Source organism: Aotus nancymaae, unplaced genomic scaffold (assembly GCF_030222135.1).
Source record: "Aotus nancymaae isolate 86718 unplaced genomic scaffold, 86718_ANA_hifiasm-v0.15.2.pri h1tg000046l, whole genome shotgun sequence".
Lineage (NCBI taxonomy): Eukaryota > Metazoa > Chordata > Mammalia > Primates > Aotidae > Aotus > Aotus nancymaae.
The window spans coordinates 30,813,584-30,841,185 of record NW_026988460.1 but is presented as its reverse complement, the minus strand read 5'-3'; the positions used below and the strand labels follow the sequence as shown (position 1 = coordinate 30,841,185).

General features: G+C 47.9%; 1 protein-coding gene across 1 annotated transcript in view; it reads right to left on the bottom strand.

Moving 5' to 3' along the window:
* ITGB5 (integrin subunit beta 5) overlaps positions 1-27,602 on the bottom strand; it is a 125,359-nt gene that overhangs the window by 17,224 nt on the left and 80,533 nt on the right. The window contains exon 10 of the mRNA XM_012473867.3: positions 16,342-16,771. Within this exon, the coding sequence (XP_012329290.2) occupies positions 16,342-16,771 (430 nt within the window). The remainder of the gene's footprint in view (positions 1-16,341; positions 16,772-27,602) is intronic.

Below are 27,602 nucleotides of genomic sequence, written 5' to 3'. Positions count from 1 at the left end.
ACCCATCTGACAAAGGGCTAATATCCAGAATCTACAAAGAACTAAAACACGTTTACAAGAAAAAACAAACAAGCCCATTCAAAAGTGGGCGAAGGATATGAACAGACACTTTACAAAAGAAGACATACATGAGGCCAACCAACATATGAAAAAATGCTCATCATCACTGGTCATCAGACAAATGCAAATCAAAACCACATTGAGATACCATCTCACGCCAGTTAGAATGGCGATCATTAAAAACTCTGGAGACAACAGATGCTGGAGAGGATGTGGAGAAATAGGAACATTTTTACACTGTTGGTGGGAGTGTAAATTACTGCAACCATTGTGTAAGACAGTGTGGCGACTCCTCAAGGACCTGGAAATAGAAATACCATTTGACCCAGCAATCCCATTACTGGGTATATACCCAAAGAATTATAAATTGTTCTATTATAAAGACACTTGCACACATATGTTCACTGTGGCACTGTTTACAATAGCAAAGACCTGAAACCAACCCATGTGTCCATCAACAATAGACTGGATAAAGAAAATGTGGCACATATACACCATGGAATACTATGCAGCCATAAAAAACGATGAGTTTGTGTCCTTTGTAGGGACATGGATGAATCTGGAAACCATCACTCTCACAAACTGACACAAGAACAGAAAATCAAACACCACATGTTCTCACTCATAGGTGGGTGTTGAACAATTAGAACACGTGGACACAGGGAGGGGAGCATCACACACTTCAGTCAGTTAGGGGGGACTAGGGGAGGGACAGTGGGGGGTGGGGAGGGATAACGTGGGGAGAAATGCCAGGTATAGGTGATGGGGGAGGAAGGCAGTAAACCACCTTGCCATGTATGTACCTATGCAACAATCGTGCCTGATCTGCACATGTACCCCAGAACCTAAAGTACAATTAAAAAAAAAAGAACAGTGCTGGTTCAGTAAACATCACTGCCTTATCACGGCGGGGTGTGCGGGGAGCATGGCACAGATCTTTTTGGAGGATGCGCAGGGGCACCCTTTTTGTCAGCCTGAATCAGAGACTTCCAGGGCTAAAGGGCCCTATAAGATTATCTACGCCATGCTCAGTCCGAAGCAAGAACACCCAAGACTGAAAATACTCAGGGCCTGAGGGAGCTGCTTGGCCAGTCTGAGCCTTGGCAGTGAGACTCACACCACAGAGGCCCCCTTTGGCCCTGCCTGGGGAGCTCCCTGAGGCATGCCAGAGCAGGGTATGGGGACCCTCAGCGGGGCCTCTGAGGCAGGGCAGGGGACCCTCAGCTCTGGCCCAGAACAAAACCACTGCTCCGTTCACCCCCAAACGCCACTCTGGGTCTGCAGAGGCCCAGGGCAGCTGTGGGTGACTGCAGAGGGCTAGCAGGATGCAGTGGGGCTGGAGAAAGGAAGGAGCCAGGTTGGGATGGGGCAGAAATGAGGAGGAGTTCTCTTCTTCCCATCCTCACCCAGCTCAGCATTCTAACCAGGCAGACGTCAGACCCTCAGGGTACAAATCATCTCTCCATAGCTGGCTCAAAAATAGTTTCCACTAGCTCTGGAATGTACTGTGGCTTCCCTGGCTTCCCTCCGTGCAGCTCCATCCCCTCCGGGAGTCCATTCTGGCTCACAGAAGGCTGAGGAGGGAGGACTGGGCTCAGAGCCTGAGACAGGAGGGCTGCCCTCTCTCTCTTCTCACGGCCTGTCCCCCTCCCCCATGCCCGTCCGTGGTCAGTGTCTCCTGCACACACACTCACTTCCTCCTGCTTCTTCTCATTGGCTCCTCTCAGTTTCCACCTCTCACAGTGTCCCCAGCCCCCTGCCCCCCATGTTTCCCCACTCTCCTCACATCCCCCAGGGGACCCTCCCCTCTCCCTGACAGCAAGCCCTCCTCCTTCCTCTTCCCCTCCACACACGGCCGTGTAAACAGGAAGTGGTTCAAAGACACAGAAGGAGTGTGGCTGGAAGCCTTTACCCACGGGAGGTAATTTCTCCATCACCCGAAGTCAGATTTCATGTGTGTTCTAGACAGCTCTGTGTGAGACCCTGGGCTCGGCCTCTGGAACTCTCCATCAACTGTCATAAGCAGAGCAGGAAGCCAAGCCAGCCGCTTGTGTGCTTCAGGTCGCTGGTGTCTGTGTGGCTGGGGGCGTGTGACTCTGGCGAGCCGGGGCAGCCGGGACACGGCGGCGGGAGAGAGCTCAGTGACACAGACCTGGGGAGAGCTCGGCAACAGACTGGCTTTGTGCTCACATGCTGGGCCAACCACAGTCCTCTCTGGAGCACCAGAGCCAGCCAGAGCCCGGATGGCTGTCTGTGGTCAAACACATATACAACCTTCTGAGGGCTGTGGCCTCTGTCTAGGGCTTTGAAGATTTCCTGGGGGGAAATCCCTCCTAAGAAGTGCTATTCCTGGCTCTTTGCTGACAAGCAGGTTGGGGTTACGTAACAGACCCCTTGTCCTCCCATGCCCTCATATGTCCCCGCCTGGCCTGTGCTGCCTGGTGTCTCCCAGCCTGGTCCCCACGGGAATGTGCCCATCCCACTATTTTCCCTCTCCCCTCCATGCGCTGGCCTTGATTCTAGAAAAAGTAAAGAACAGAGATTTCTGAAATGCACAGGTCGTGTTCCCAACTCCCTCACAAGGGATCTCGGCTTGGGTCCCGGCACCTCAGCAGCAACTAAATACACCTCCAAGGACAAGAGAGAAGTTGCTCTTGAAAAGTTTTGTTCTTTTATAGGTTTCCTGTGCCTGTAAACACAGCATTATCATGCCCAGGAGGAGTTACGGACTGGAGAATTTGCCAACTAAGGCTGTTTCTCTCACAAAGAAAGCACAGCTCTCCCTTGCTTAAACCATTCCTAGAACTCAGCTTTGGTGGAACGTCTCCCCTGCTCTCCTCGGTCCTATCTTTGTCCCTCCACTGTGCAACTCCTCGGACCTGCCGGCTCTCTGAGCTGGTGCTCCCATGCAACTTCTACGTATCTGCTAGCTCTGGGCAGTGGTCCACGTTCCTCACCAACAAAAGAGGAAGAGTGCCTTGTCTGTCTTACAGGATCAGGGATATTCTTAGCCAGTGTGCAACAGAGAAACGTATGTTTTACTTCAATGTTTACTGCCTTCTGGGAACTTGTAATTCCACTGAGATAACAAGTCATTAAAATCTCTTAATAATAGTAAAACTTTATGGAATTCTTACAATAGGCTAGGCATGGATCTAAGCATTTTACATGGATTATCTCATTCATGAGTTCTCCCAATCATAACGCTATGTTGTGGTATAATTATTACTCTAATTTTTACAAATGTGGAAATGAGGCACAGAGAAGCCAAGTAAGTGATCCAAAGCCACACAGCAGGCAGGTGGCAGGGCTGGAATTTGAACCACATCTGTTTGACCAGAAGCCCATACTCCTAACCACTATGCAAAGAGAGCATGTCAAGGAGGTCATGGTCAACAGAGTCCACTACAGCTGAGAAGTCAAGTACGATGAGGGCTGAGAGCCCATGAGATATATCCAGACAAGGTGACAGGGGATCTGGGAAGATCTATTTTAGTGGAGTCACGGGACTGAATCCAAATTAGACTGAGTTAAAGACTAAAAGGGGGGCAGTGAAGGAAGGCAGCAAGTATAGACAATTGTTTTAAGGATGTAGCTGTGGGCTGGGCATGGTGGCTCATGCCTGTAATCACAGCACTTTGAGAGGCCAAGGTGGGTGGATCACTTGAGGTCAGGAGTTCGAGACCAGCCTGACCAACATGGTGAAACCCCATCTCTACTAGAAATAAAAAATTAGCCGGGCGTGGTGGTGCATGCCTGTAATGCCAGCTATTCGGGAGGCTGAGGCAGAAGAATTGCTTGAACTCAGGAGGTGGAGGTTGCAGTGAGCCAAGATAGCACCGCTGCACTCTAGCCTAGGTGACAAGAGTAAAATTCCTTCTCGAAAAAAAGAATGTGGTTGTGAATATGGAGGAAAGAGGTGCTCATAGTGAGTGATCCCTTCTCTTCTCTTTCTTTTTTTAATATTTTAAGATTAAAGAGTCTGGGCATGGTGGCTGATGCCTGTAATCCCAGCACTCTGGGAGGCTGAGGCACGCAGATCACTTGAGGTCAGGAGTTTGAGACAAACCTGGGCAACATGACAAAATCCTGTCTCTACTAAAAATACAAAAATTAGCTAGGTATGGTGGTGGACACCCGTAATCCCAGCTACTCCAGAGGCTGAGACATGAGAATCACTTGAACCCGGGAGGCGGAGGTTGCAATGGGCCAAAATTGTACCACTGCACTCTAGCCTGGGCAACAGAGTGAGACTCTGTCTCAAAAAAAAAAAAAGGTGATTAAACAGACCTGGGAATGTTCAAAAGCTGACCCAAAGACTTAGTTAAGAGACACAGGTATAGAATCACTTAGCACACTGATGGACTGGTTTGCTGGTCTGCTTCATCTCATTAGCCTACAAACCCACCACACAATCAAAGCCTGTTATATGTGTGTCTGTGCCCCACACCTAACATGGTGTCAGGAGTGTAGAGGATGCTCAGAACAAGCTGTTGGTTGGTTGTAGTTGAGAACATCACCAGGACAAACCTCAAATCCTGGGGGAAGACATCCAATGCTGGACATTAGAAAAAAACAGAAGTATTATTGATACCTGAAGAGCAAATGTGATTCTTGAGATATTTCAGATTCTTAACAAATGTCCAGAAAACCCAGAGACTTCAGGGTAACATGAGAAAAAGATGATTAAGAATTGTCTTTCCTCTGGCAGAACATAGTTGTAAGTCACACAGAAATCACAGCCTTGTGTACCCTACTATTCTTGCACATTGTTTGAATTTCTCCAGCAAAAGGCTCTTTAGAGACGCAAACAATGATGGATCTTTAGTCTCAGGGACAGCTGCTCCTCTGTCTGTAGCATATTGTCAACAAACCAGCCCCAGCAGTCAGCTGATGGTGTTTCCCAACAGGCAATGCCCTGACAAGCCCCTCACCCTTTGTCCTTCATCGCCTGGACCACATGGGGCATTCTGTATCTGAGTGGCAAAATACCACTGCTTTATAAAAAAAAATAAGGTGATGTTGCCTTAAGTCAAGGTTCTCCAAACCTCAACATTAACTTTCTGAGTTGATGGTACTGGCTAGAAAGCTAAGACTCCATTGTAAAAAGCAACAGAACCGTCTCAAAGGCTATCTTTGCCTTTCTGGTCTTAGGCACCTGATTTCTCTATGCTGATGCCAGCTGGGTGCAGTGGCTTATGCCTGCAATCCCAGCACTTTGGGAGGCTAAGGTGGAATGATCCCTTGAATCAAGAGTTGTAGACCAGCCTCAGCAACATAGTGAGACCTCCATGTCTACAAAAAATTAAAAATCAGCCAGTTATGGTGGCACATGTCTGTAGTCCCAGCTACTTGGAAGGCTGAGGTGGGAGGACTGCTTGAGCCCGGGAGTTAAAGCCTTCAATGAGTGGTAACTGTCACCACAACTCCAGCCTGGGAGAGAGAGTGAGATCCTGTCTCAAAAAACGGTAACAAAAAAACCCAAATCAATGCTGATGCCCAGCTGCAATGTCACAGGGAGATGAAGGCAGTGGAAGGGAGATGGAAAAATCCTGTGTTCTTTAATGAAGTCACCTTTCCAGTTTCAAAGAAGTCTAAAACCAGCTGAGTGAAATCAACCATAGTCCTCTTCTAGGACCCCGAGAATGCTGATTCAGAAAGACAAACAGAAAGCTGTAGCCAAAAGAAACAGAGGTGCTTCAGGTCAACACCTCGGGTTTGGCTTAACCTGCCCAATCCGCCTGGCAGGCACTTCTGGGGACATGCCAACCACATCTGGAAAGTGTGAACTCACCACCCTCTTGGTCACTGCAACAGGATGCAAGGGTTACTATTTTCAAACTGGAAATGGTCATGGTGTTGTGGTTGGTTAACAGTTCCCATATTCCACCCCAGGTTGGCTGCTGTTCAGAGACTAGCTGCGTTCTCAAAGGACGGAGGTGGTTTGGAATGTGCCATGTGTAGGCCACACTGAAGCCTGGCTGCCCAGACCCCAGTCAAGCCATGAGATGGAGGGAAGCAGTTGCTCAGAAGAGCAGCCCCCCTAGGGTTAGGGGAGGTAGACTTTTCTTGGGTCAAGACTTTTGGTCCAAAATTTCAGTGGGGAATGGGGCCCATATGCCTGTCTTCTCAGCCTTAGCCTCCCACATGGGCAGGGTGAGTGACAGCACACCAATCTCCTGGCACAGTAATAACAAGTAAATGACATCGTTCACGTCAAAAGCATTTTATAAACGAGAAGAGGCTAAGGTGCACTGGTAGGTTTAGCATCATCAATAACAACAGGCAGATACCCACTGAATACTAAGAGGAGCTTGTGTCTTTCATGAGATCACAGTCACGAAATGATGAGCACCTCAGCTAGTCACCTGGTCCACCTGTGTCCTTCAGACCTGCTTCGCTGTGTCTGACATATCCTTATGTAACCCAGAGGAACGCACTTAGGAAAACAGGGGCTAAATATTTCCTAAGATTTTGACACAGATAAAGAACACTTATAAGGTAGGACTTGGAAAATGTGGGTTAAGTGCCAGGGTGGTGGGAAGGGTCTTAAGCTAATCAAAAAAAGTGAATTTAGGGAGAAATGAGCGAACTGTTTACCTGCAAAAGGCACTGCAAGGTTCTCCCAGTCTAACTCTATAATCAAAAATCACAAGGAGCCCTAGGTTCTGAGCTTCAATTTCCCAAGATGCAAAGGGTCAAAGCAGGCAATGCACAGTAGTCACACCACGTGGGACAGGCTCTGCTAGGAAAGGCATGAAATGCAAAAACATCCTCCCAGTTAGGGTTTGCTCATGATACATCAGTGCAAAATACTAACAAATGAGCCTGTTTGTTTCCAAGGAAATGATCTCAATATAGTGAAAAGGCCATTAAAATAGATTCTCAGCTGGGTTCAGTGGCTTACATCTGTAATCCCAACACTCTTGAAGGCTGAGAAGGGAGGACTGCTTGAGCCCAGGAGTTCGAGGCTGCAGTGGGCTATTGAGTGTACCACTGTACTCCAGCCTGGGCAATGGGGCAAGACCCTGTCTCTTAAAAAAAAAAAAAAACATTCTCCTCACATTATTACAGTTTTGCCTGTTGCTAAAGGTCAACTTCATGACGTCAAGTAACAAACCAACCTAGGTTGCATATTTCTTGAGCTTAGGGACAACTGGACTCACTTGATAGACTTTGGGGGTGATGGCTGTAGGGTGGAGTGACAGCAGGTTCCGTCCTCTGGGTCAGAGAGCAACAGTCAGAGCCCAGGAAGGTGCCCTGGAAAGAGGAAGGAAAGCTTCGAGTGGGTTAGACTTGGAGCAACTTCCAGACTCAAGAGAGCTTTTGGATCTGGGTGGAGCTCTTAGGTCAGTGCTCTGAGCATGACAGACACTCACCCCAAAGATCAACATAGCTCCATTCGGACCTGCCCCACCTCGCCAGAGGCACTAAGCAGCAGAAGCCAATGAATAACCAACTATGTTGAAGCACCTAAAGCCAAGACCAAACTCAAAGTGTCAGCTCAACCCCTAAGAAATGGAACAAAAGGAGCCTTACAAATAACCATTTCAGCCACCAGAGGTCTCTCACAGTTTTAAATTTAAACATGGGAAAATTTCCAACATGTTATAATATCAAAAGGCTAATAATACCACCCACACCTCAAGCCTACATGACTAATATCTTATCTTTGGCATTCTTAGGTCTTCCTAGTCTTTTCCTTTGCTTTTTAAATGTCATTATTTTCTTCAGAAGCCAAACCTCATGACCTTAAGGACCAGGCCTGAAGTTCAAAAGCACACACAGAACCCTTGGCACAGAATTCTGTTTTTGCAAACATCTCTTCCTAAGTACAGGGAAGGGGACAGTGAGGGAAGGTCCAACGCTTAGATTTTCAGAATCACAGGTGATTTGCTGCTTAAGATGTTTCTGGACACAGAATCTGAGCAGTAAGCAAAAGCAGTGAAAAAACTCCATTTCCCGAGCTAAGCTCAGAGCACCTAGAAGGCAGGTTCTCAAAAATGCTTCCCAACCCTCTGTTTTTTGTCTTTCAAGATCTCAAAGAAGTCTGAATGGTAAAGTAGAAGCATAAGATGATTTATGTTCCCATTCTTCATTTCTAGAAAGTTTCAAGAGAAAAAGTGGAAAATTCCCGGAGCAATAAAAATTTAGAAATTAATTCAAGACTGAAACTCCAGCTGTATATCCCTAGCAGCCAGTACAACATTTGGCTTATGAAGAATGCTCAATGGACTTCTGTTGAATGAGATGAATGTAGCAACCTGCCTAGCACAAAATGACCTTCAATGAGAGATCATTGTTTCTGTATTTGTAGCTGCATTGTCTCAGATCAGATACTTATTAAGCTCTGGTTTTTCCAAAGCTGTGGTTTCTCCAATCACAAGCTGCAAGAGGCTGGCTACTCCAGAGATGAGCAGCCCAGCTGGCTCATGTGACTAGTTTAAAAGATGCATTATTTCATTATAGGATCAAGCCCTACATTTTGGTACCTTTTTGCCTTTCAAGTGAACTTGAGCAGTGGCCAGAAACAGATGGATTATTTTTTATTTATTTATTTATTTATTTTTTTGAGATAAGAATCTAGCTCTCATCCAGGCTGGAGTGCAGTGGCATGATCTCTGCTTACTGCAACCTCCACCTCCTGGGCTCAAGCGATCCCTCCCACCTCAGCCTACCAAGTAGCTGAGACCACAGGCACACACCACCAGTCCTGGCTAATTTTTTGTAGAGACAGGGTCTTGCTATGTTACCCAGGCTGGTCTTGAACTCCTGAGCTCAAGCAATCCATCCACCACCTTGGCCTCCCAAAGTGCTAGGATTACAGGTGAGCTACTGCGCCCCGCCCCGGGAGAAAAATGTACTCAGTGTCCCTGGTGCAAGGAGCTTTATAGACACTGCCCTGTTGGTTCCTCACAACTCCCTTCTGGGGTAGGTTTTTCCTCCTTATTTGATAGATAATAAAAAATCTAGGTTTATCTCATTCCAAAGCCATTTCCTTTCCATTAAATAAGGAGGCCTCCAAAGGCTTTTGCAGTATTCCTGTGCAGGGGACATGGAGAAACAGCTCTGTGCTGGTTGATGACATGATTTCTGGCAGCTCTGCCTGTGTTGCCATTGCCTAAGGAACATGCATTGTCCTCAGCCACCCTGTACATGGTATCCTGCCGAAGTATAACTTCCACTCACAGGTGTCGCTTTCCTTATGATGACAGTTATTGAAGAATCCTGGCCAGGCGCAGTGGCTCACGCCTGTAATCCCAGCAGGATTAAGGGCCGTGATCCTTGGCCCTTAGGAGGCCAAGGTGGGCAGATCATGAGGTCAGGAGTTCGAGACCAGCCTGGCCAACATGGTGAAACCCTGTTTCTACCAAAAATACCAAAAAAAGCTGGGCATGGTGGGGGGCACCTGTAGTCCCAGCTACTTACTCGGGAGGCTGAGGCAGGAGAATCTCTTGTACCCGGCAGGTGGAGGTTGCAGTGAGCCGAGATCACGCATTGCACTCCAGCCTGGACAACAGAGCAAGACGCCATCTCAAAACAAACAAACAAAACGAAAAAGAATCCTGTAACAAATTATGTTCTCAGAGCCATCATACTTGAGTACTCCAAAATGGAACAGGACTCTCCTGGCCCTCATGGTCATGTACATATTTAGGATTTCTATGCTACCAGGTGAGGGAAATTGCTACATTGGTTTCTGAAGCTCCACCTGGAGGCATCTTTTCGGAGAGAGGGGTCCTTTCTCTGGAAGATATATTTTGCATCCTTGTATTTGCTAAAAGCATCTGAGTAACCATCAACAAACTGAGCAGAGATTAATGTATGTGAAAAAACCTGAAGATATTTCTAGGTGCTCCTATCAGAGGCACACAGTGCTGGCGATCCTACCAAGAGGTCCCTTTCCTGGAGATTAAATATGTCCAATCTAGGTTCATTCACAAGGTACTTTTAGCTCACGCCTGTAATTCCAGCACTTCGGGACACTGAGGTGGGAGGATCCCTTGAGCCCAGGAGTTCAAGACCAGCCCGGGCAACGTAGGGAGACCCTGTCTGTATTATAAAACAAATAAACAAACAAATGGTACTTTTGGAAACCTCTGTCATGGCGGTCACCTTCAAGACAGTCCTGTAGCAAACCATTTGTGAAATATGCCAATTGCAATGACAGAGATACAGCAGCAAACTGAGCCCCCAGAACGGCTCCCAGGCTACTGATTCTGAGTGTGAAAATTACGTTTCTAAAGAAAACAATATAGATATGGTGAGAAACACTTTTAAACTGCATCTGGATAACTGTTGCCATGGCAGGCGTTTTGTCTGGCAAGAGTCAAGAAGCCTACAATGTAGCCTTAATCTCAGGAGTGCCTTTAACCAGACAGAGTTAACAGAACTTTGCTAAGCCTGCCGGGAACTGTTAGCCCAGACCCAGAACCCATGCTTGGATGCTGGCCCTGGCCTACTAGGAACTATGCTACTAGTGCTGTGATTCCTTCTTTTGGTAACATTTGGGAGAACTATAGATGCCCCTTGACTTCTAATTGCCTGCCACATAGTAATAAAAGATTCTTGCTCAAACATTGGGTAAAATAAAGGTGAGATGTAGACATGAGACCTTACTTTGAGGTGCTTTGGGGATCTTACAGCCATGAAACCAAAAGGGCTCTGTTCAAAATTCTACCTTCTATTTGATTTAACTTTCCTCATTATGTGGAACCCAGGAAATAGCCTGACCATTAGCAGATAATTCAGTGTACTCCGGTGCAGTCATTTTAAGTGTAGAGAAGGCTGAAAGCATCTGGGTTGAAACTGACCTCAGCAATGTACCACAAGGGAGTAGCTCAAATCCCAGAAAACGCACTGTTTAGGCACAGAAACCAACAAAGAAACTCAAACAAAGTTTGAGCAAGAATTTTCTATTACATGAAAAACAAATGAACAGAACATGCCCCGCTTCTCATACTTACTAGTAAAGAGAGTCTGAAGAGTCAATACAAGACTCAAAAGAAAAGAAACCCTCATGATGGCCCCAGGAAGCTCCCCTCACACACACAGAAACAGTCTGTGGACAGAGCCATTCTCTAAGTCAAGCTGCCTGTAGAAACTATGGGGAGACACAAGAGCCCCAAGCTCACATTCCCGTGACAATGTGTCACAAAATAACAGAGTTGTTCAATGGCTTCCACACCGTGGTCAGATTCGTTCACTGCTCATTTTGTCTCTTTTCTTTCTTTTTTTTCCTAGACTGCTCAGCAGGATTCACTGCTCATTTTGATGACGGATAACACACTGCAAACCTGTAATCTCTTGCACTTCTCCCCAGCCCTGTCTTGGCAGGGGCAAGGACTGTAAGCCTCCTATTGATAGAAAATCCAGTGAAGTAGGAGTTTCTCCAGGGCGACCCTACCTATTCGGGCTCTAGCTCTGCCTCAGCCACTTCTTCAAGTGCACCCCTCAACCCCACTCTGAAGACAGACCACAACCACACGATTTCCTTCCAAGACAGGCTGCAGGGAAGAGGGGGTATAAAACTGTGAGGGAATGCTGAAGTCAGCTGCTTGGGAGTCTCTGAGTCAGCACCTTCAAGAGCAGAGTGGTGGCTGGGAAACAGGCTTCCCTGCCACAAAAACTCCAGATGTAGCCATGACCCGAGAGCTCAAAACCAATGCATGCAGTTCTGGAGTGGGAGCCCCATGCTGACCACAGGTGCCAAGGACCCAGGGACTGGAATTCCTGACCTATCCATTCACAGCCCCTCCTGAGCTGTAAGGTTTGAGAGACAAGGAAGGGCTGGTGCTATAACACTGTGCAAGAAGCCACGGCATGAACATATGTTATCAAGTCTTTCCTAGAGCTGGGCTCAGTCTAAGTCCTTCCCAAACTGTCAAACAACAATGACCTCACTCCAGAAACTATTTTCTCCAGAAAGACTTGGATAGCGTCACGTTTCAACTAGTTGTTGCTTTTAAAGTGAAGAGGTGGAGGAGGCTTGTTGGGGGTGCAATGGAAAGACACTCAAAACATTCTCATCAAGGATTTACTAAAAGTAATTCAACTTCAAGTGCTCCTTAGGATATAATATTATAGGGAAAAAAACATGATACAAAATTGTATGCAGCTATAAACACACATACACTAACTTAGAAGAAAGTTTAGAAGGAAATAAACTCATCTCTTAAAATAAGAGTGATGAAATTATGGATGATTTTAAAATTTCTTTCTACTGCTCAGAATATTCTTGACCTAAGGCTACTCACCCAGCTGTCTGGCAAGGTCTTGACTGAGCACACAGCTTCAGAAGTGATGCACAAGAAACAGCCTGGGTGAAAAGAGCTGATTGTCTGGTTTCCCAGATGGTCCAAATTACTCCTAGTCACCAAGAAGATGGACAGCACCAACTGGCCACACATCCATCAACTTCCCTGTATTTTTCAAATTTTCTTTAATAATTGTCTATGGCTTCTCCATAGACAATTATTAAAGAAATAATAATTTCTTTAATAAAAGACATTTATTAAAATTATTTAATAATAAATAATTTCTTTAATGGAAAAAGGACATTCCATCTCTGCAACCTCAGGGAAGTTAGTAACCTGAGGCATCCTCCATCTGGGAGCCTCAAGGGCTTGGCAAACCTCTGGTTTCTCTACCCCACGATGTGAGCATTTCCCGATCCCACAGGATTCTATGGGGTGAAGGGATGAGAAAGAGAAAGAGACGAGCAGCGGGGGGCTTTTGGATATGCGGTCTGGCAGAATTCTGTCATGTAAGATTAACTCAGGACTGTGGGTTCTGGTGATTGAGCAAAAAAGCTGCATGTTCACTCAGCTATGGAATATTCCTGTTTCCAAAATGACGAGTTTTCCCCACTGAGGGTCACTGTACCTCATCTCCCACTCATCTTGTGTCTCCCAGGCTCTGTACTCAGAGAAATGCCAGTCTCAGAGAGACAGAGAGGCATCATCCAACATTATCTCTGTCTTCTCCTTCAGTTCTCAAAATGATGCAAAAACAAGTGGTGTTGGCTCATCTTAGGAGACAGGAAAAGCCAAAGTGCAAGACAACCAAGGTCGCAGCCTGATGAACCGTGGAGATGAAACGTGCACACGGCACCCGACTCGGAAGCCCTTACTCCCAGGCTGCATGGACACACACAGGCTTCTAGGGTGAAGACATACCAGAGGGTTATTTGAGGCTCCTGAAGGGGAAGGAGGGACAGTACTGTTATGATTGCTAATATCTCTTTACAAGAAAAACTGCTAAAAAAGCCTATTACAGACACTGCCAGGCTGCTTAGAGCTTTCACTGTGGCTACTAAGACGAATGGAAACTCCATTCCACCACCCTGGAATTTTTTAGGCAAAGCCTGGGGACTGTCTGGGGAAAGGCTGGCCCCTCCTGCACTCCGGGCACCAGCTTTGGTCCCCCGCAGCAGGGTGTGGCACTGACTCACAGAGGAGCCAGCACTGGGAGTGTCTTCCTCTTGTGCCAGGCAATGTGCTAGGTGCTTCACACACATCTCTTTCCTTATAACAACTCTGTGCCCAAGTCACACTAGCAGGTATGGTATGATGGGATTTAGGCCCAGGCTTGCCGCTATTGAACCCAAACTTTTTCTATTAACCAGACAGAACCACCCAGCTAAAACACCAACTGATCATCACTCTGATGGAGAAAGCGTTGACCCTGTTGCATGCTTGCCATGTTGAAACCTGATTTTTCTACCTGCTTTACTCTGTGATGACATTCCTAAGTCCCGCCCTTTCCAGGGCAACTCTAATTTTAGACATGCTGGTCCTGCGGCACCCATGGGTGTACTCACGGCAAGCTCTGCTCCAGGAAGCTTCCCTTGCTAACCCACACCTGTGCAACCCTGCGTGGAGGTACGGTTCCTCCTCCTCTAGGGTGGAGTACTTGCACAGTCCTGGTTTGCTTCAGAGGCACCGTGTGCTTTCTTTCCCAGCTGAACCCTAAGTTCCTTTCAAATCCACCCATCCTGATTGGAAGACCATTCTCAAGGAGAGAACCCTAGAAACTACAGAATAAATAATGTGTAGAAGAAACTACAGCCCTGCCTAAAACAGTTTTACTTACTACCTTCGCAGGTGGCATGGTGTTGGATAAAACTTGAGATACGATTTTGAAGTATTTAATCAGAATGCAATATTAGAGTGGGAACTGCCAACGTGTCATTTAACTGGAATCAATGTAAAGTCCTGTGTTTAGATTCAGAAAATTAAGTGCTCCAACACAATGCACTAAAAAAGTCCCTCTCCTTCTGAACCACAGTTCTAAAAATTAAAATAAATAAAAAGCCTCAAACCTTTGGAAGCCCAGTTAAAAACAAGCTCAAGAGTGTTCTGTGACTATTTAACAGAAAGAAAGGTGGGCCAGGCGTGGTGGCTCATACCTGTAATCCCAGCACGTTGGGAAGCCGAGGCAGGTGGATCACCAGAGGTCAGGACTTCGAGACCAGCCTGGCCAACATGGCGAAACCCCATCTATATTTTAAAAGTACAAAAAATTGGCTGGGTGTGGTAGCGGGTGCTTGTAATCCCAGCTACTCAGGAGGCTGAGACAGGAGAATCACTTGAATCAGAGAGGTGGAGGTTGTAGTGAGCTGAGATCACACCACTGCACTCCAGCCTGGGTGACAGAGCGAGACTTCCCAAAAAAAAAAAAAAAAGAAAGAGAAAGAAAGAAAAAGAGGAAGGGAGGGAGGGAGGAAGGGGGGGAAGGGAAGGAGGGAGGAAGGAGGGGAAAGAAGGAAGGAGGGAGGGAGGGAGGAAAGAAGGAAGGAAGGAAGATAGGTAGGTACTGTCAGGGTGCATCCGTGGAAGCAGAATGTCCAAATCACAGGAAACGAATGCTCCGCTGCACCCTGGACCAAGCCCTCATCATCCAGCATGACAAGAAACGTGCTCAGTTCTTCACAAATGATAGCACCCTCAGAGAAGGAAGAGACTTGGGGTGTCTAACCTAGATCAGAAGAGAGAACAGAGAAACATAAAGAAGCCTTTAGATGTTTGGCAGGTTGTCACGTGGAAGGGGGACTCTAGAATGTGAGCCATTGGGTGGAAGTTATTGAGAAACAAATTTCTCTTCAATATAAAGAGGAATTCTGGGCCAGGCATGGTGGCTCATGCCTGTAATCCCGGCACTTTGGGAGGCCAAGGTGGGTGGATCACTTGAGGTCAGGAGTTCAAGACCAACCTGGCCAACACAGTGAAACCCCATCTCTACTAAAATTGCAAAAATTAGTCAGGTGTGGTGTTGGATGCCTGTAATCCTGGCTATTCGGGAGGCTGAGGCAGGAGAATTGCTTGAACCCGGGAGGCGGACATTGCAGTGAGTTGAGATAGTGCCACTGCACTCCAGCCTAAGCAACAGAGCAAGACTCCATCTCGGTTAAAAAAAAAAAAAAAAAAAAAGGAATTCTGCCAGGAAAAATAACAGCCCCCAAAGATGTCCACGTTCTAATCCCTGGAACCTGTGACTGTGTGGCCTTACATGGTGAAAGGGTTTGTGCAGGTGTGAGTGAGCTGAGGACCTGGGGATGGGGAGACTTCCCAGGGTTCAACTGAGGGTCCCTTGTAACTACAGGGGTCCACAGGAGAGGGAGAAGGATGTGACAACAGAAGCAGATACTACTCTGCTGGTTTTGAAAATGGAAGAAGGAGCTACAAGCCAAAGAATACAGGTGGCCTCTAGGAACTGGAAAAGGCTGCGACAGATTCTCCCCTGGAGCTTCTAGGAGGTGTACAGCCCTGCTCGCACCTTGATTCTAGCCAAATGAGATCCATTTCAGACTTCTGACCTCCAGAACTGTAATGGAATAAATGTATACTGTTTTAAGCCACCAGGTTTGTTGTGAGTTGTGGGAGCAGCAATAAGATACGAATCCAATAGTTAAGGGGCAGATGGACACTACCAGCCCCAGTGAGCTCCCCGTCCCAGGAGGCAATCAAGAAGAGGGTGAACATCTCTACCTGTCAAGAATGCTGTGCAGACCAGTCCTGCATGAACTGGAAAGGAAGCTGGATGACCTACAGGCTGGTTCCTAACTCTGAGAGTTAGAGCAGTGCCTTCTGCTTTTGAATTCTACACACTAGTCCCCACTTCCTGCCTAGGGTTGGCAAGACACTTTGCCCACTGTCTTCTCCAAGGAGAGCCATGGTGGTGACACTTTCTACCACCACCGAGTGAAAGGCAGGCTTTGGGAGGATGTCCTAACAGCATCTGGGCCTGGCTCAGAGCTAAGTGATTGCTGGTGACACTTACCTGAGCAGAGGACTCCCTTGTTCCTGGCACAGGAGAAGTTGTCGCACTCACAGAAAGTCCCGTAGATCTTCCCAAACTCACTCTCGAAGCAGGAACACTGGTTGCAGCTACACTCCCCACGCCCGCTGCACAGCGGCTTGCCCTCTGCCTCCCGGCACAGGTTCTGGTACATGCTCTGGTTCTCCCCATCCTGGCACTCGCACCTGGTGCCCAGGTAGCCAGGGTTGCACTCACACAGGCCGCAGACATGGGTCCCGCTCCCACTGCAGCTGGCGCTGTTCGGTTTCAGCCTCACGCTGCAGCCACACGTGCAGTTATAGGTGACCCCCACTGCCAGGCTGTCCCGGAATCCCACTGGCCGCAGGGTGAACACATGCTCTGTGTGTCTGCTGGGGCAGCTTCGGGCCTCCACTGATACCTCAAAAGATGCCTGGGCAGAAGGAAGAGAAGGCACATCATGACTGTGGCAAGCCAAGGCCTCCCATTCACCCAGGGGCAGGGCCCTTGATGAAGAGCAGCTGTGAACTCCAGCCCTCTCTGTGCACACAGGTAGAACCACCGAGGTGGCCTGAGTAGGAAGAGACCTTAGAACCAGCAAGCTCCCACACTTCTTGGAAAAGAGGATGCTCAGGTGGGCTCACATTTGACAGGGGAATTCTTTAATATTCATTATCTCGGCATCCTCATGACCCTGGGAAATGGGCCTCTGCATAAAGGTACAGCGCTTCCTCGAGTTCACACAGTTCTTTTCTTTTCTCCTCTGTCCTATCCTCTTCCCAGCCCCACTGCAGATGCCTCTTCTCTGCTCATTTAAAAAGTCACTCGGTAGACAAATGTTTCCTGGGCACTGCCTCTGTGCCAGGCACGATGCTAGCTGCAGGGGCATGGTTGCACTCCTCTCGTGGGGCGCTGGGTGAAGGGCACCTGCCTGGCCCGCCATAGAGAGGGCTCTGCGCCTGCTGGCAAAGGACTCAGCTGACTCCAGAGCTTGCTCTTCAGACACCCCCAAGCCCCCCATGCCTCAATTCCTCCTCTGTGAGTGCTTGTCACAGCTGCATCTTTCACAATCCTCCCATGCCCTTGAGGTCTTAAAAAAGAGTTGCCGACTGATGAAATGCACCATGCACAGGGACAGACCTTTTCTTTTTAAACAGAATATGTAAGGAAGTGTTTCTAACTCATGAGCTTCTGACAGATTGCCTTGGAAACAGGCTCAAGGTGGGCCTGGCTGGGTGGCAGATAGTGTGGGAGGGATGCCTGTCAGCTGCCCACAGGGCTGGGATGGAGGAAAATCAAGGATGAGGCTTGGTCTGATTCTTCCAGGAACTAGAGCCTGACTCCCCCATCCTCTCCTCCTCACCCTCCTGAGGAGAGCCACGTGGGGTTTGAATCACCCAGCAAGGCCCTCGGAGCAGGGCACTATGGAGTCTATGAAAAGGCACAGACAGGTGGCCGGTGTGCCCTGATGAAATGCCATAGTGAAGTTTTACTCAGGGGTGGGTTCTCCCTTACTCCCTAAACAGACAGAGGCCCAGCCTACCCCACCCCACAAATGGACTCACTGCATCTGTGTCCAAATGTCTTTATTTTTCAAAAGGCTCCTCAGATCATTCTGAAGCTCAGAATGAGTTAGAAACCACTTTCAGCTATTACTATTCTTAATTCTATTATTTGGGTTGGACTAAAGCTATTTTTTTTTTTTTTAGATGGAGTCTTGCTCCGTCACCAGGCTGGAATGCAGTGGCACGATCTCAGCTCACTGCAATCTCCACCTCCCAGGTTCAAGTGATTGTCCTGCCTCAGCCTCCTGAGTAGCTAGAATTACAGGCATGCACCACCACACCCAGCTAATTTTTATATTTTTATTAGAGATGGGGTTTCACCACATTGACCAGGATGGTCTTGATCTCCTGACATCGTGATCCACCCGCCTCGGCCTCCCAAAGTGCTGGGATTACAGGTGTGAGCCACTGTGCCTGGCCATTAAAGCTAATTTTGTAAAATGTCATCATTCATTTGCTTTACTGGACAATCTTCAGGTAACAATGTTTTTTGTTTTTTGTTTTTTTTGAGACAGAGTCTCACTTTGTCACCTAGGCTGGAGTGCCGTGGCGCCATCTTGGCTCACTGCAGCCTCTGCCTCCCGGGTGCAAGTGATTCTCCCACCTCTGTCTCCCAAGTAGCTGGGATTACAGGTGCCTGCTACCATGTCTGCTTAATTTTTGTATTTTTTGTAGAGATGGGGTTTCACTGTATTGGCCAGGCTGGTCTCGAACTGCTATCCTCAAGTGATCCACTGCCTCGGCATCCCAAAGTGCTGGGATTACAGCCGTGAACCACTGTACCCAGTCCACGATATTCATTTTTTGAGAACATTAAAAATATCTGTTTCTAAACATACAGATCTCTGTTACTTTGAGATCTTTACTGCTTCTAAAAGGCCTCCCTCAGTTGCTGTGACACCTAGGGACACAGGGAGAGGGGAGAGGGGAGAGGATATAGGACTGAGCAAGAGGACACATCCTGCTCTCTAAGTCCTGAAAGTCCTGCGTGGCAGCAAACTTCTGTTTCAAGGGACTTGACAGCAGACACCCAGGACTCAGCGTTAGCCAAGAGGCTCAACAGGAGATGGTTTTGGACAAGTGAGCTGAGGATAGCTAGGAGTGCAGGGTCAGAAGACACCGGGAGGACCAGGCCAGCTGCAGACACCTTGGGCTAGCTCCACCTCACCTTCCATCTCTGTGGGGTGGGAAAAGTAGGGGGAGGCAAAGGGGAGAGATTGACAGAAACAAGAGTTTCAAGGCTAAGTTCCAAGGTCTTGAGATACAGGGAGGGTCTCAAGGTAAGGAAAGAAGATTCAATCCACTTGGACACTGAAATCAGTTAAAGAATAACACTAATAGGCTGGGCGTAGTGGTTCACGCCTGTAATTCCAGCACTTTGGGAAGCTGAGGTAGGCAGATTGGGAGGATCACTTGAGGCCAGGAGTTTGAGACCAGCCTGGGCAACATAGAAACGCCATCTCGACCAAAAGTACAAAAAAAATAGCCAGGCATTTTGGCACATGCCAGTGGTCCCAGCTACTCAGAAGGCTGAGGTGGGAGGATTGCTTGAGCCCAGGAGGAGGAGGTTGCAGTGAGCTGTGATCATGTCACTGTACTCCAGCCTGGACGACAGAGTGAGATATTATCTCAAAAAGAAAAAAAAAAACCACACACTAATAGTTACTAGTTGCCAAGTGCCTACTATGTACCAGGCACTGTGCTGGACATTTTCACAAGTATCTCTTTCAAATGCCCCAGAAGGAAGTGTCCTCATTTTATCAGAGAGAAAACATACTTGGTGGGGTCAGTGGATTTAGTCATGGTCACGCAGCTGATGAGCAGTGAGGCCAGGCCTAGAACAGGACCTGTGCCCTCCTTAGCATATCAGCTCTTGGAAGGCGCAATGAGGTCTACCTCATCAGGGTATGAGGGGAGAGCCAACCTGGCTTACTAAAGGGACCACTTGATGGGAATACCCAAAGTGGTGGTCAGAGGCATCTCCACATCTTTCTGTCGTGGGCTGGGAATGATTTGAGCTGTAGACAGGATGGGAGTAGGGACCATGCCTGCCCCAAGCCATCCATGGGGCCATCAAGAATGCAGAGGTGAATGGAGATTTTTGAGGGGCAGATGCCATCCCTCCCTTCTGAGGCCCAGAAACTTGCTTGCATTTCCTTTTACTACTTGCTTGAAGCTCCCACAACAGTGACATGCTTGAAGCTACCTGTAGCTTGCTTCAGGTTACAGCTGAAACCCTGTACTCCTAGGGTGACAACTTGCTGGACTTGTTCAATGAAAAGCCTGTGCCCTACAGAGGCATGTGTAGGTCAGAAACTGAATAGACTACAAAGGAATGACCTGGACCAAGAGCCAAGGGCATTGACTTATTGAAAGACTGTGGGGAGTGTACATCTGAGTATAACCTTCTCCCATGGAAACTTGCCTGCCTTGGGGTTAAAGCAAGGAAAATGAGAGTTAAGTCTCCTGAATCTTGCTGATATGTCTGTGTTTGCCTGGGAGAAAGTGGGAGGTTAGGGAGCCCCTGAAGTGCTGGCACCCGATCACCAGCATGTAGAAACAGTTGCGCACTGTCTGCCCAGCTGGGCAAGCAAGCAGGGCCAGGCTTTCAAGCAGGTTCTGAGGCCTTCCCCAGACAAGGCTTCGGTCCAAATGAGGTGCTATCTGTCTGGCCCTGTGCAGCCTGGAGTGCAGCCAGATGCCTGATAACCAGAGAATGTTCTGTCTATTTCAGCCACTGGGTCTCAGCTCCTGCTGGGCACAGGAAGTGCTATAAAAAGCACTTCAGGACTAGCAAGGAAATCTGTTCACTTACCCCTCCTTTCAGAGGCTCCATTTTTCCTACTGGATTTGGAAAGAATCCAGAGAGGCTGGAAGGCAGCTGGAATGAGGCCTCTTCGAGTCCCTCCCCTGATTCTTGAGGACTTCAGCTGATACTGAAGGTTCCCCAGTTCCTAGAGACTCATTCAACAGCTCTGAGATTCCAGAGGAAGATCACAGACACAGCAGCCCTCCTGCCTGGTCTTGTTATTTGAACTTCATTGGGATGCTTCTGGTTCCCCTGTGGGGCTGCAGCCAGATGCACCCTTTCAAAAGGGCTGCCCAGCCCCCACACTGAACCCACCAAATCCAGGGCTATCCTATGCAGATGCCAAATCTGCTCAGATCTCAACAAAAAAGGAGCTGGGATGGGCACAGGCTACAGGGCCCCGGAGAGTGGACAGGAGCAGGAACGGGGTGCTGTGGGAAGCCCATGATGGGGTTCACTGGCTGCTTTGTGCTGGGTATCTGTGCTAGCCTCACAGCCAGCCACTTGCATACTGATTTGTTGAAGCCAGTTCCTGAGTAAACTGACTCCTGGTGGTTGGTGTAGGATAAAGGGAGGAAAATTAGGGAAACAGCTGAAATCACTAGGAAAGAGAACACCATTGGATTTGGGGCTTTCAAGGTTTGATTTAAGCCACATTTCTCTTCGAGGACATCCCTGACCCTTAGCCCCTGCCACCTCTCCTGCTTCTTGCTAGACATCTGTCTTGACCCAGAGTACACAGGGTTGTCACAGAACCACAGCCTGCACCCTCTCCACCTCTGCAGGGAGCTATGATGATGAGGAGGTGAGGTCCACCTCGCTGCCACTCACCAGCTGGCTCAAGGCTGCCCCTCACACTGGCTGTGTCCTCGTCTACAGGTCAGACACTGAGATCCCTGATGACAGCTGAACCCTGCCTGCTTTTCCTAATAGCTCTTCTTCAGGGGAGTCCCCTGACCCTCCAGCTATGCTTGGCACTCTTGTCTATCCCCGCCTCCATCCCCTGACCTGCCCATAGTCCTCCCAATTCCTGCCACCAAAGAATGGAACCCACTTGCCAGACGATGGACAGACCCCTTAGATTGGCAGGTATACTCCACCACTGTGGCCCAAGCCAGCCTCTCTCCCCTCTGTCCCCAGCCCACTCCTCTTGCCTCCACAGCCATCACCATCAGCTGCTTTCCACTGGCCAAAGGGCGATGCTCTTCACATCCTAGCAGACACACCTTGCCAATAATGCACATGCCAGGCCCACTGATGGGACCAGCCCACCCTCCCTTCCTATGTCTGGGAAACTCCTACTGGTGCTCTGAGCCTTGGCACCAACAGCCCCCTCTGCAGTGCTGGGCCTTCGTCCTTGGGCTCCTGCAGTGCCACACCCAGCTTTCTCACAGCACTCGTCACCCTCTATGAGGCTGACTCCTCTGCACATTATTTCCTCCACCAGACTCCGAGCCCCTGACCTGCAGCTTCATCTGTACATCCTGAGTGAGCACGCGATTTGACAGATAAACACTTACTGAGCATGAGTGGATGTCAGCACAGTCACTGGCAAGTTCTGAAATGTGTGACTTTGGGACACACGTCCAGAGGGAAGCACTCACACACGCAGTAGCACCCCTGCTTGCCAGAGCCCAACTGTCAGTGCTCTGGATACAGTTCAGCCTCAGAGAAGGGATGGAAAGTTTCCCTTCTTGGGCACCAGGCTTAGGAAAATCAGACCAGTCCCAGCTGTAAGTGCACCCCTTCTGTCTTGGGTATCAGAGGAACTGACAGACCCCTCTCTTTCCTGAGAAAAAAAAGCTCCGCAGCTCCCCATGCCAGGACTGGCTCCCGGGCCATATGCCTGTGCAGTCATGAGGGCCCCCACTCAGAAGGGTCCATGCTTAAATGCTCTGTGATCGCTGTGTTGGAATTCTTAATGATTTTTGAATATGGACCCATATTTTCATTGTGCACTGCACTACAAATGATGGAGCCAGTTCTGCCTCCAAGGCCCGCAAGAGAGTTGCCTCTCCTGGCCTGGGTGGCCCTTGTGAACAGAATCATGTCTGGTTCTGAGGAGCAGAGTGGCCACTGCCCTGTGCCAGCCTGTCTTCATCCACAGAAAACAAAAACCCCACAGCCCTTGCAGTGGAACCAGGGGTCATGTGACCGTGGCCTTTGGACAGCAAGACAACAACGCTGGGACAGTGAGTAGAAACAAAGGGCCAGCTCAGGACGCTCGCCTAGGGCCCCTGCTGTTCCCACAGGGCTTCGGCCTATCCGATCCCACAGGAAGAGCTGTCAAAACATGCCGGCCCGAGCAGAAGCTCCCTTCTCCTTTAGTGTCGCTTCGTGGGCTCTAAAAACCATCTCGATACATCTGAGATTTTCAGAGCATTTGAAAAATCATGCAATATCTATTTCTAAGCTCTGACAGTTTCCCCATTTTTCTGAGGTATCCCAGCAAAAATAAAAATCCCTACACTAGAGAGTCCGTCCACAAGTGGCCATGACACCACTGTATGCTTCCTTGAAGCTGTCACTCCCAAAGTGCGTGAGGCACAGGGGAAACACATGCACTGTGGCCTCAGAAGCAGCCCCCGACTTGGCTCCTGATGCTTGAGGGTTCTGGCATGCTTCTCAGGCCCCACTTTGAGTCTTAGTTTTTCACACATAAAATGGGGAAGGAACAGCTCCCTTATAAAGCTGTTATAAGCAGACAGCAGCAGTAATGCCCCCACCACAGTTAAGGGGCACGATGGACAGGGCACATTGGATACCCTTATTCCATGCTAACAAATACCATTTGCTCTGTAATGGGGAGTGGGATGAGTGGGATGACCTGGTGTGGAGGGAGAAAGAGCTTGGTTTGGGGCTTGTGAGTTCACTGCCTCTTAGCTGGGTGAGCTGGGTCAGGTTATGCTCATCCTCAAATCCCAGGCTGTGCGTCAGCAGTGTGCAAGTGCTGGGCTCCCCACATGGTGCAGGGGGTTCAGTGAGCGGCACTCTCCCGTGGAGGCTCCTGTTCCTCAGGATCATACTTTGTGCTGGTAGAGTCCTTTGAAATAGGTTTGGTAGAATAGAATCGTGAGCACCAAGAGGCCGGATAAAGGTGGTGAGGGAGCTGGCTTCAGAACAGAAAGCGCTGGCTTTGCATTTTCACTTTGACACTTACAGGCTGTGTACCTGTATGCTTTGTGCCTCAGTCTTCCCCATCTGTCATAATGAATAACAATGTCTTCCTCACAGGGAATTAGTGAACACAGAACGACTCACTGACTAGATCGTTTCTGGTCCTTCCTAAGACTAACTGTACTTCCGCTTCATATTCCATGAGGAACTCCAATATATTTAGAATGACTTTCTCCTTTTCACTTAGGACAGCATAAATTGGCTTCAGTTTTTTTGCATCTGAAAAGAGTTCTGACTTTACAATCTTACTGTCAACAAACATTAGTTCCTTTGCCCTTCCTAGCTTCTAAACAATTCATCATGATAGTTGCTTATCACTCTTCTTTTTCAAAAAAGAACTGGGCTGGGCTAGGCACAGTGGCTCATGCCTGTAGTCCCAGCACTTTGGGAGGCCGAGGCAGGAGGATCACTTGAGGCCAGGAGTTCAAAACCATTTTAGGCAAAATAGCGAGACTCTGTTTCTGCAAAAAATCAAAGAAATTAGCTGGGCGTGGTGGTGCAGGTCTGTGGTCCCAGCTACTTGGGAGGCTGAGGTGGGAGGATCACCTGGGCCCCGGAGTTGGAGGTTACAGTGCACTATGATCAAGTCACTGTACCGCAGCCTGGGAACCAGAGCAAGACCCAGTCTCTAAAAATAAAAAAATAACTAAATAAGGAACTTCAGATGTGAGGTTTGAAAATATCTCTATTAACACAGCTTCAACAGGCATTACTTTTTATTTATTTATTTAATTTTTTTGAGATGGAGTCTCGCTTGGTCACCCAGGCTGGAGTGTAGTTGTGCAATCTTGGCTCACTGCAACCTCTGCCTCCCAGGTTCAAGCGATTCTCCTGCCTCAGCCTCCCTAGTAGCTGGGACTATAGGTGTACATCACCATGCCCAGCTAACTTTTGTATTTTTAGTAGAGGCAGGGTTTCACCATGTTAGGCAGGGTTTCACCATGTTGGCCAGGCTGGTCTCGAACTGACCTCGGGTGATCCACCTGCCTTGGCCTCCCAAAGTGCTGGGATTATAGGCATGAACCACTGTGCCTGGCCTGCTATTTATATTTTTATTTATTTATTTATTTGAGACAGGGTCTTACTTTGTCACCCAGGTTGGAGTGCAGTGTCCCAATCATGGCTCATTGCAGCCTCAACCTCCTGAGCTCCAGTGATCCTCCCACCTCCACTTCCCAAGTAGCTGGGACAACAGTGCTCCCCACCATGCTCAGCTAATTTTTGTATTTTTGGGAGAGACTGGGTTTTGCCATGTTGCCCAGGCTAGTCTCGAACTCCTGAGCCCAAGCAATCAACCAGCCTCAGCCTCCCAAAATGCTGGGATTACAGGTGTGTCACTGTGCCCAGCCATTACTGTTTTTTTTTTTTTTAAGAGATGGGGTCTCACTCTGTCACCTACACTAGAGTACAGTGGTGTGATCAAAGCTCACTGCTGCCTCGAACTCCTAGCCTTAAGCTATCTTCCCACCTCAGCCTCCTGAGTAGCTGAGACCACAGGTGTGCACCACCATGCCCGGCTAATTTTTTATTTTCTATAGAGATGGGGGTCTCATTTTATTGTACAGGCTGGTTTTAAATTCCTGGTTTCAAGCAATCCTCCCACCTTGACCTTTCAAAGTATTGAGATTACAGGCATGAGCCACTGTACCCAGCAGACTTTTTTTTTTTTTTAATCACTGTTTATTTGCATTGAGCCTTTGAGCCATTATAATCTGCCAGATGCTTTTCTTTTACTATCAGACTAAGTCCCTATATCCCAGTAATATTCTGAACTAAAACGTCAGACATTAATCCTCCTTATTTCAATCCAGCTCAATTTTGAAAAATACATTTAAATCTTCATTTTTCCGCTTTATAAGATAAGCTGTTTTCTCCGGCTCTGTGACCTTCCCATATTTGATAAGCAGGTCTTCTATGAGTTCAAGCCAAGCCAATGATAAACACAGCAGACGAGAGACATTGGAACCTGTCAAGACCTCTCTCTGGCTGCATTATCAACACTCTGAGAGAGCTACAAATCTGCCTGACTGTGCTGTTGTCAACACATATTATTAAATATCTGCTTTATTTTTAAGGATGTCATTAGAAATTGTTGAGAGCCTTCCTGAAACCTGGCGGATGCTAGATTCATAGTCCATCCCTTTCCCATCTCTTTTACATCAGACCAATTTCTCCAAGTAAAGGGTTCCTTGTTTGGGTATATTTCCCATACCATCCTTCAGCTTTCCTGCCATGCCGCACCACACATTCCACCCAAAGATCTATATAATTCACTTACATGTTGTTGAGGGTTTTTGGCTATTTCTGCCTCATTCCATTTTTTATAGCTATCTCTTTAAATCCTGTCCTGTCCCTGCAAAGCTTTAGTGTTTTTTTTTTTTAATCATCTGGATTGAGTAATTATTATAATTGATGAAAATAACATAAATATACTGTAACTTCCGACAATTATTAAAAATAAACAGCAAAATTTTACTGCAAGTACCCCTTTGATGAGATGAGGCTTTCCGCCAGATGTAAAATCATATTAATTATTGCTAAACAACGCAGGGATCAGCATCAATTATATTTCTATTTTTCATTTGTAGAGATTTAAGCACAAAAAAAGTTCCCATAAATAGAAAGATAGGAACAAGAGTTTTGTTACAGCAATGTCACCTTGTTCTATGAGTGTCTTCTGAGTTGAAAGGCATAAGTAATCATTTGTGGGCAGGCATGGTGGCTCACACCTGTAATGCTAGCACTTTGGGAGGCTGCGGTGGAAGGATCCCTTGAGCCCAGGAATTTGAGACCAGCCTGAGCAACATGGTGAAACTCCGTCTCTACTAAAAATGTATGAATTAGCCAGGTGGGGTGGTACAAGCCTATAATCCCAGCTACTTGGGAGGCTGAGGCATAAGAATTGTTTGAATCCGGGAGGCAAAGTTTGCAGTGAGCCAAGATTGCACCACGGCACTCCAGCCTGGGTGACAGAGCAAGACTCTGTCTCCAAAAAAAATCAATCAATCAATCATCATCATTTGTAATGACTTATCATCTGACAGCCTGATTAGCCCTTCTTTCAAACTTATTAAAAGCAAAAGAAACTTGGAAACAACGTGTCTTAGAAAAGGCCTTGGTAGCCAGTCACGAGAGGCCTTCATTTTCTCAACTTCGATATGATATTGTGAACTTTATTTGGGGGAGCAAGGCACCACAGTAAGATTTGGGGAGGGTGAGAGGTATGTCTGTGTGCTGTGAAAGTGGCAATGGGAAAAGCTCTACAGTGGAATGTGGAAAAGCTGGAGGAGACCACTGCTACCAGCCATGTGACCGTTCCCCGTCTTTGCAAGCCCTTTCCCTGAAGCCAGGGGATGAGTCAGCTTATATCCGCCTTGGCCGTCATTAGTGCTATGAATGCCAAGAGGACATAGCCATCTATTTGTAAGGTCTCTATAATTTTCCTGTTTCTTAACAGATTCTTTTAAGTGTGGAAGAGAATTATCCCTCCCTGATTTTCCGTTTCCTGAGCACTAAGCAGCACGACCTCCAGAGGATGTGTCACTACTCGCTGGTCTCTGTGCCCATGTCTGTGTCTGTGTTCTCGTCACCCACCTATCCTCCCTGCTCCCACCCTCAAGTCCTTGGTTTACTGCACAGGCACACATCTTCACACATCATCTGAATAAACTTAATCTGGACAAGGGGTCTGTGTCCCCCATTGCTGTAGAGTC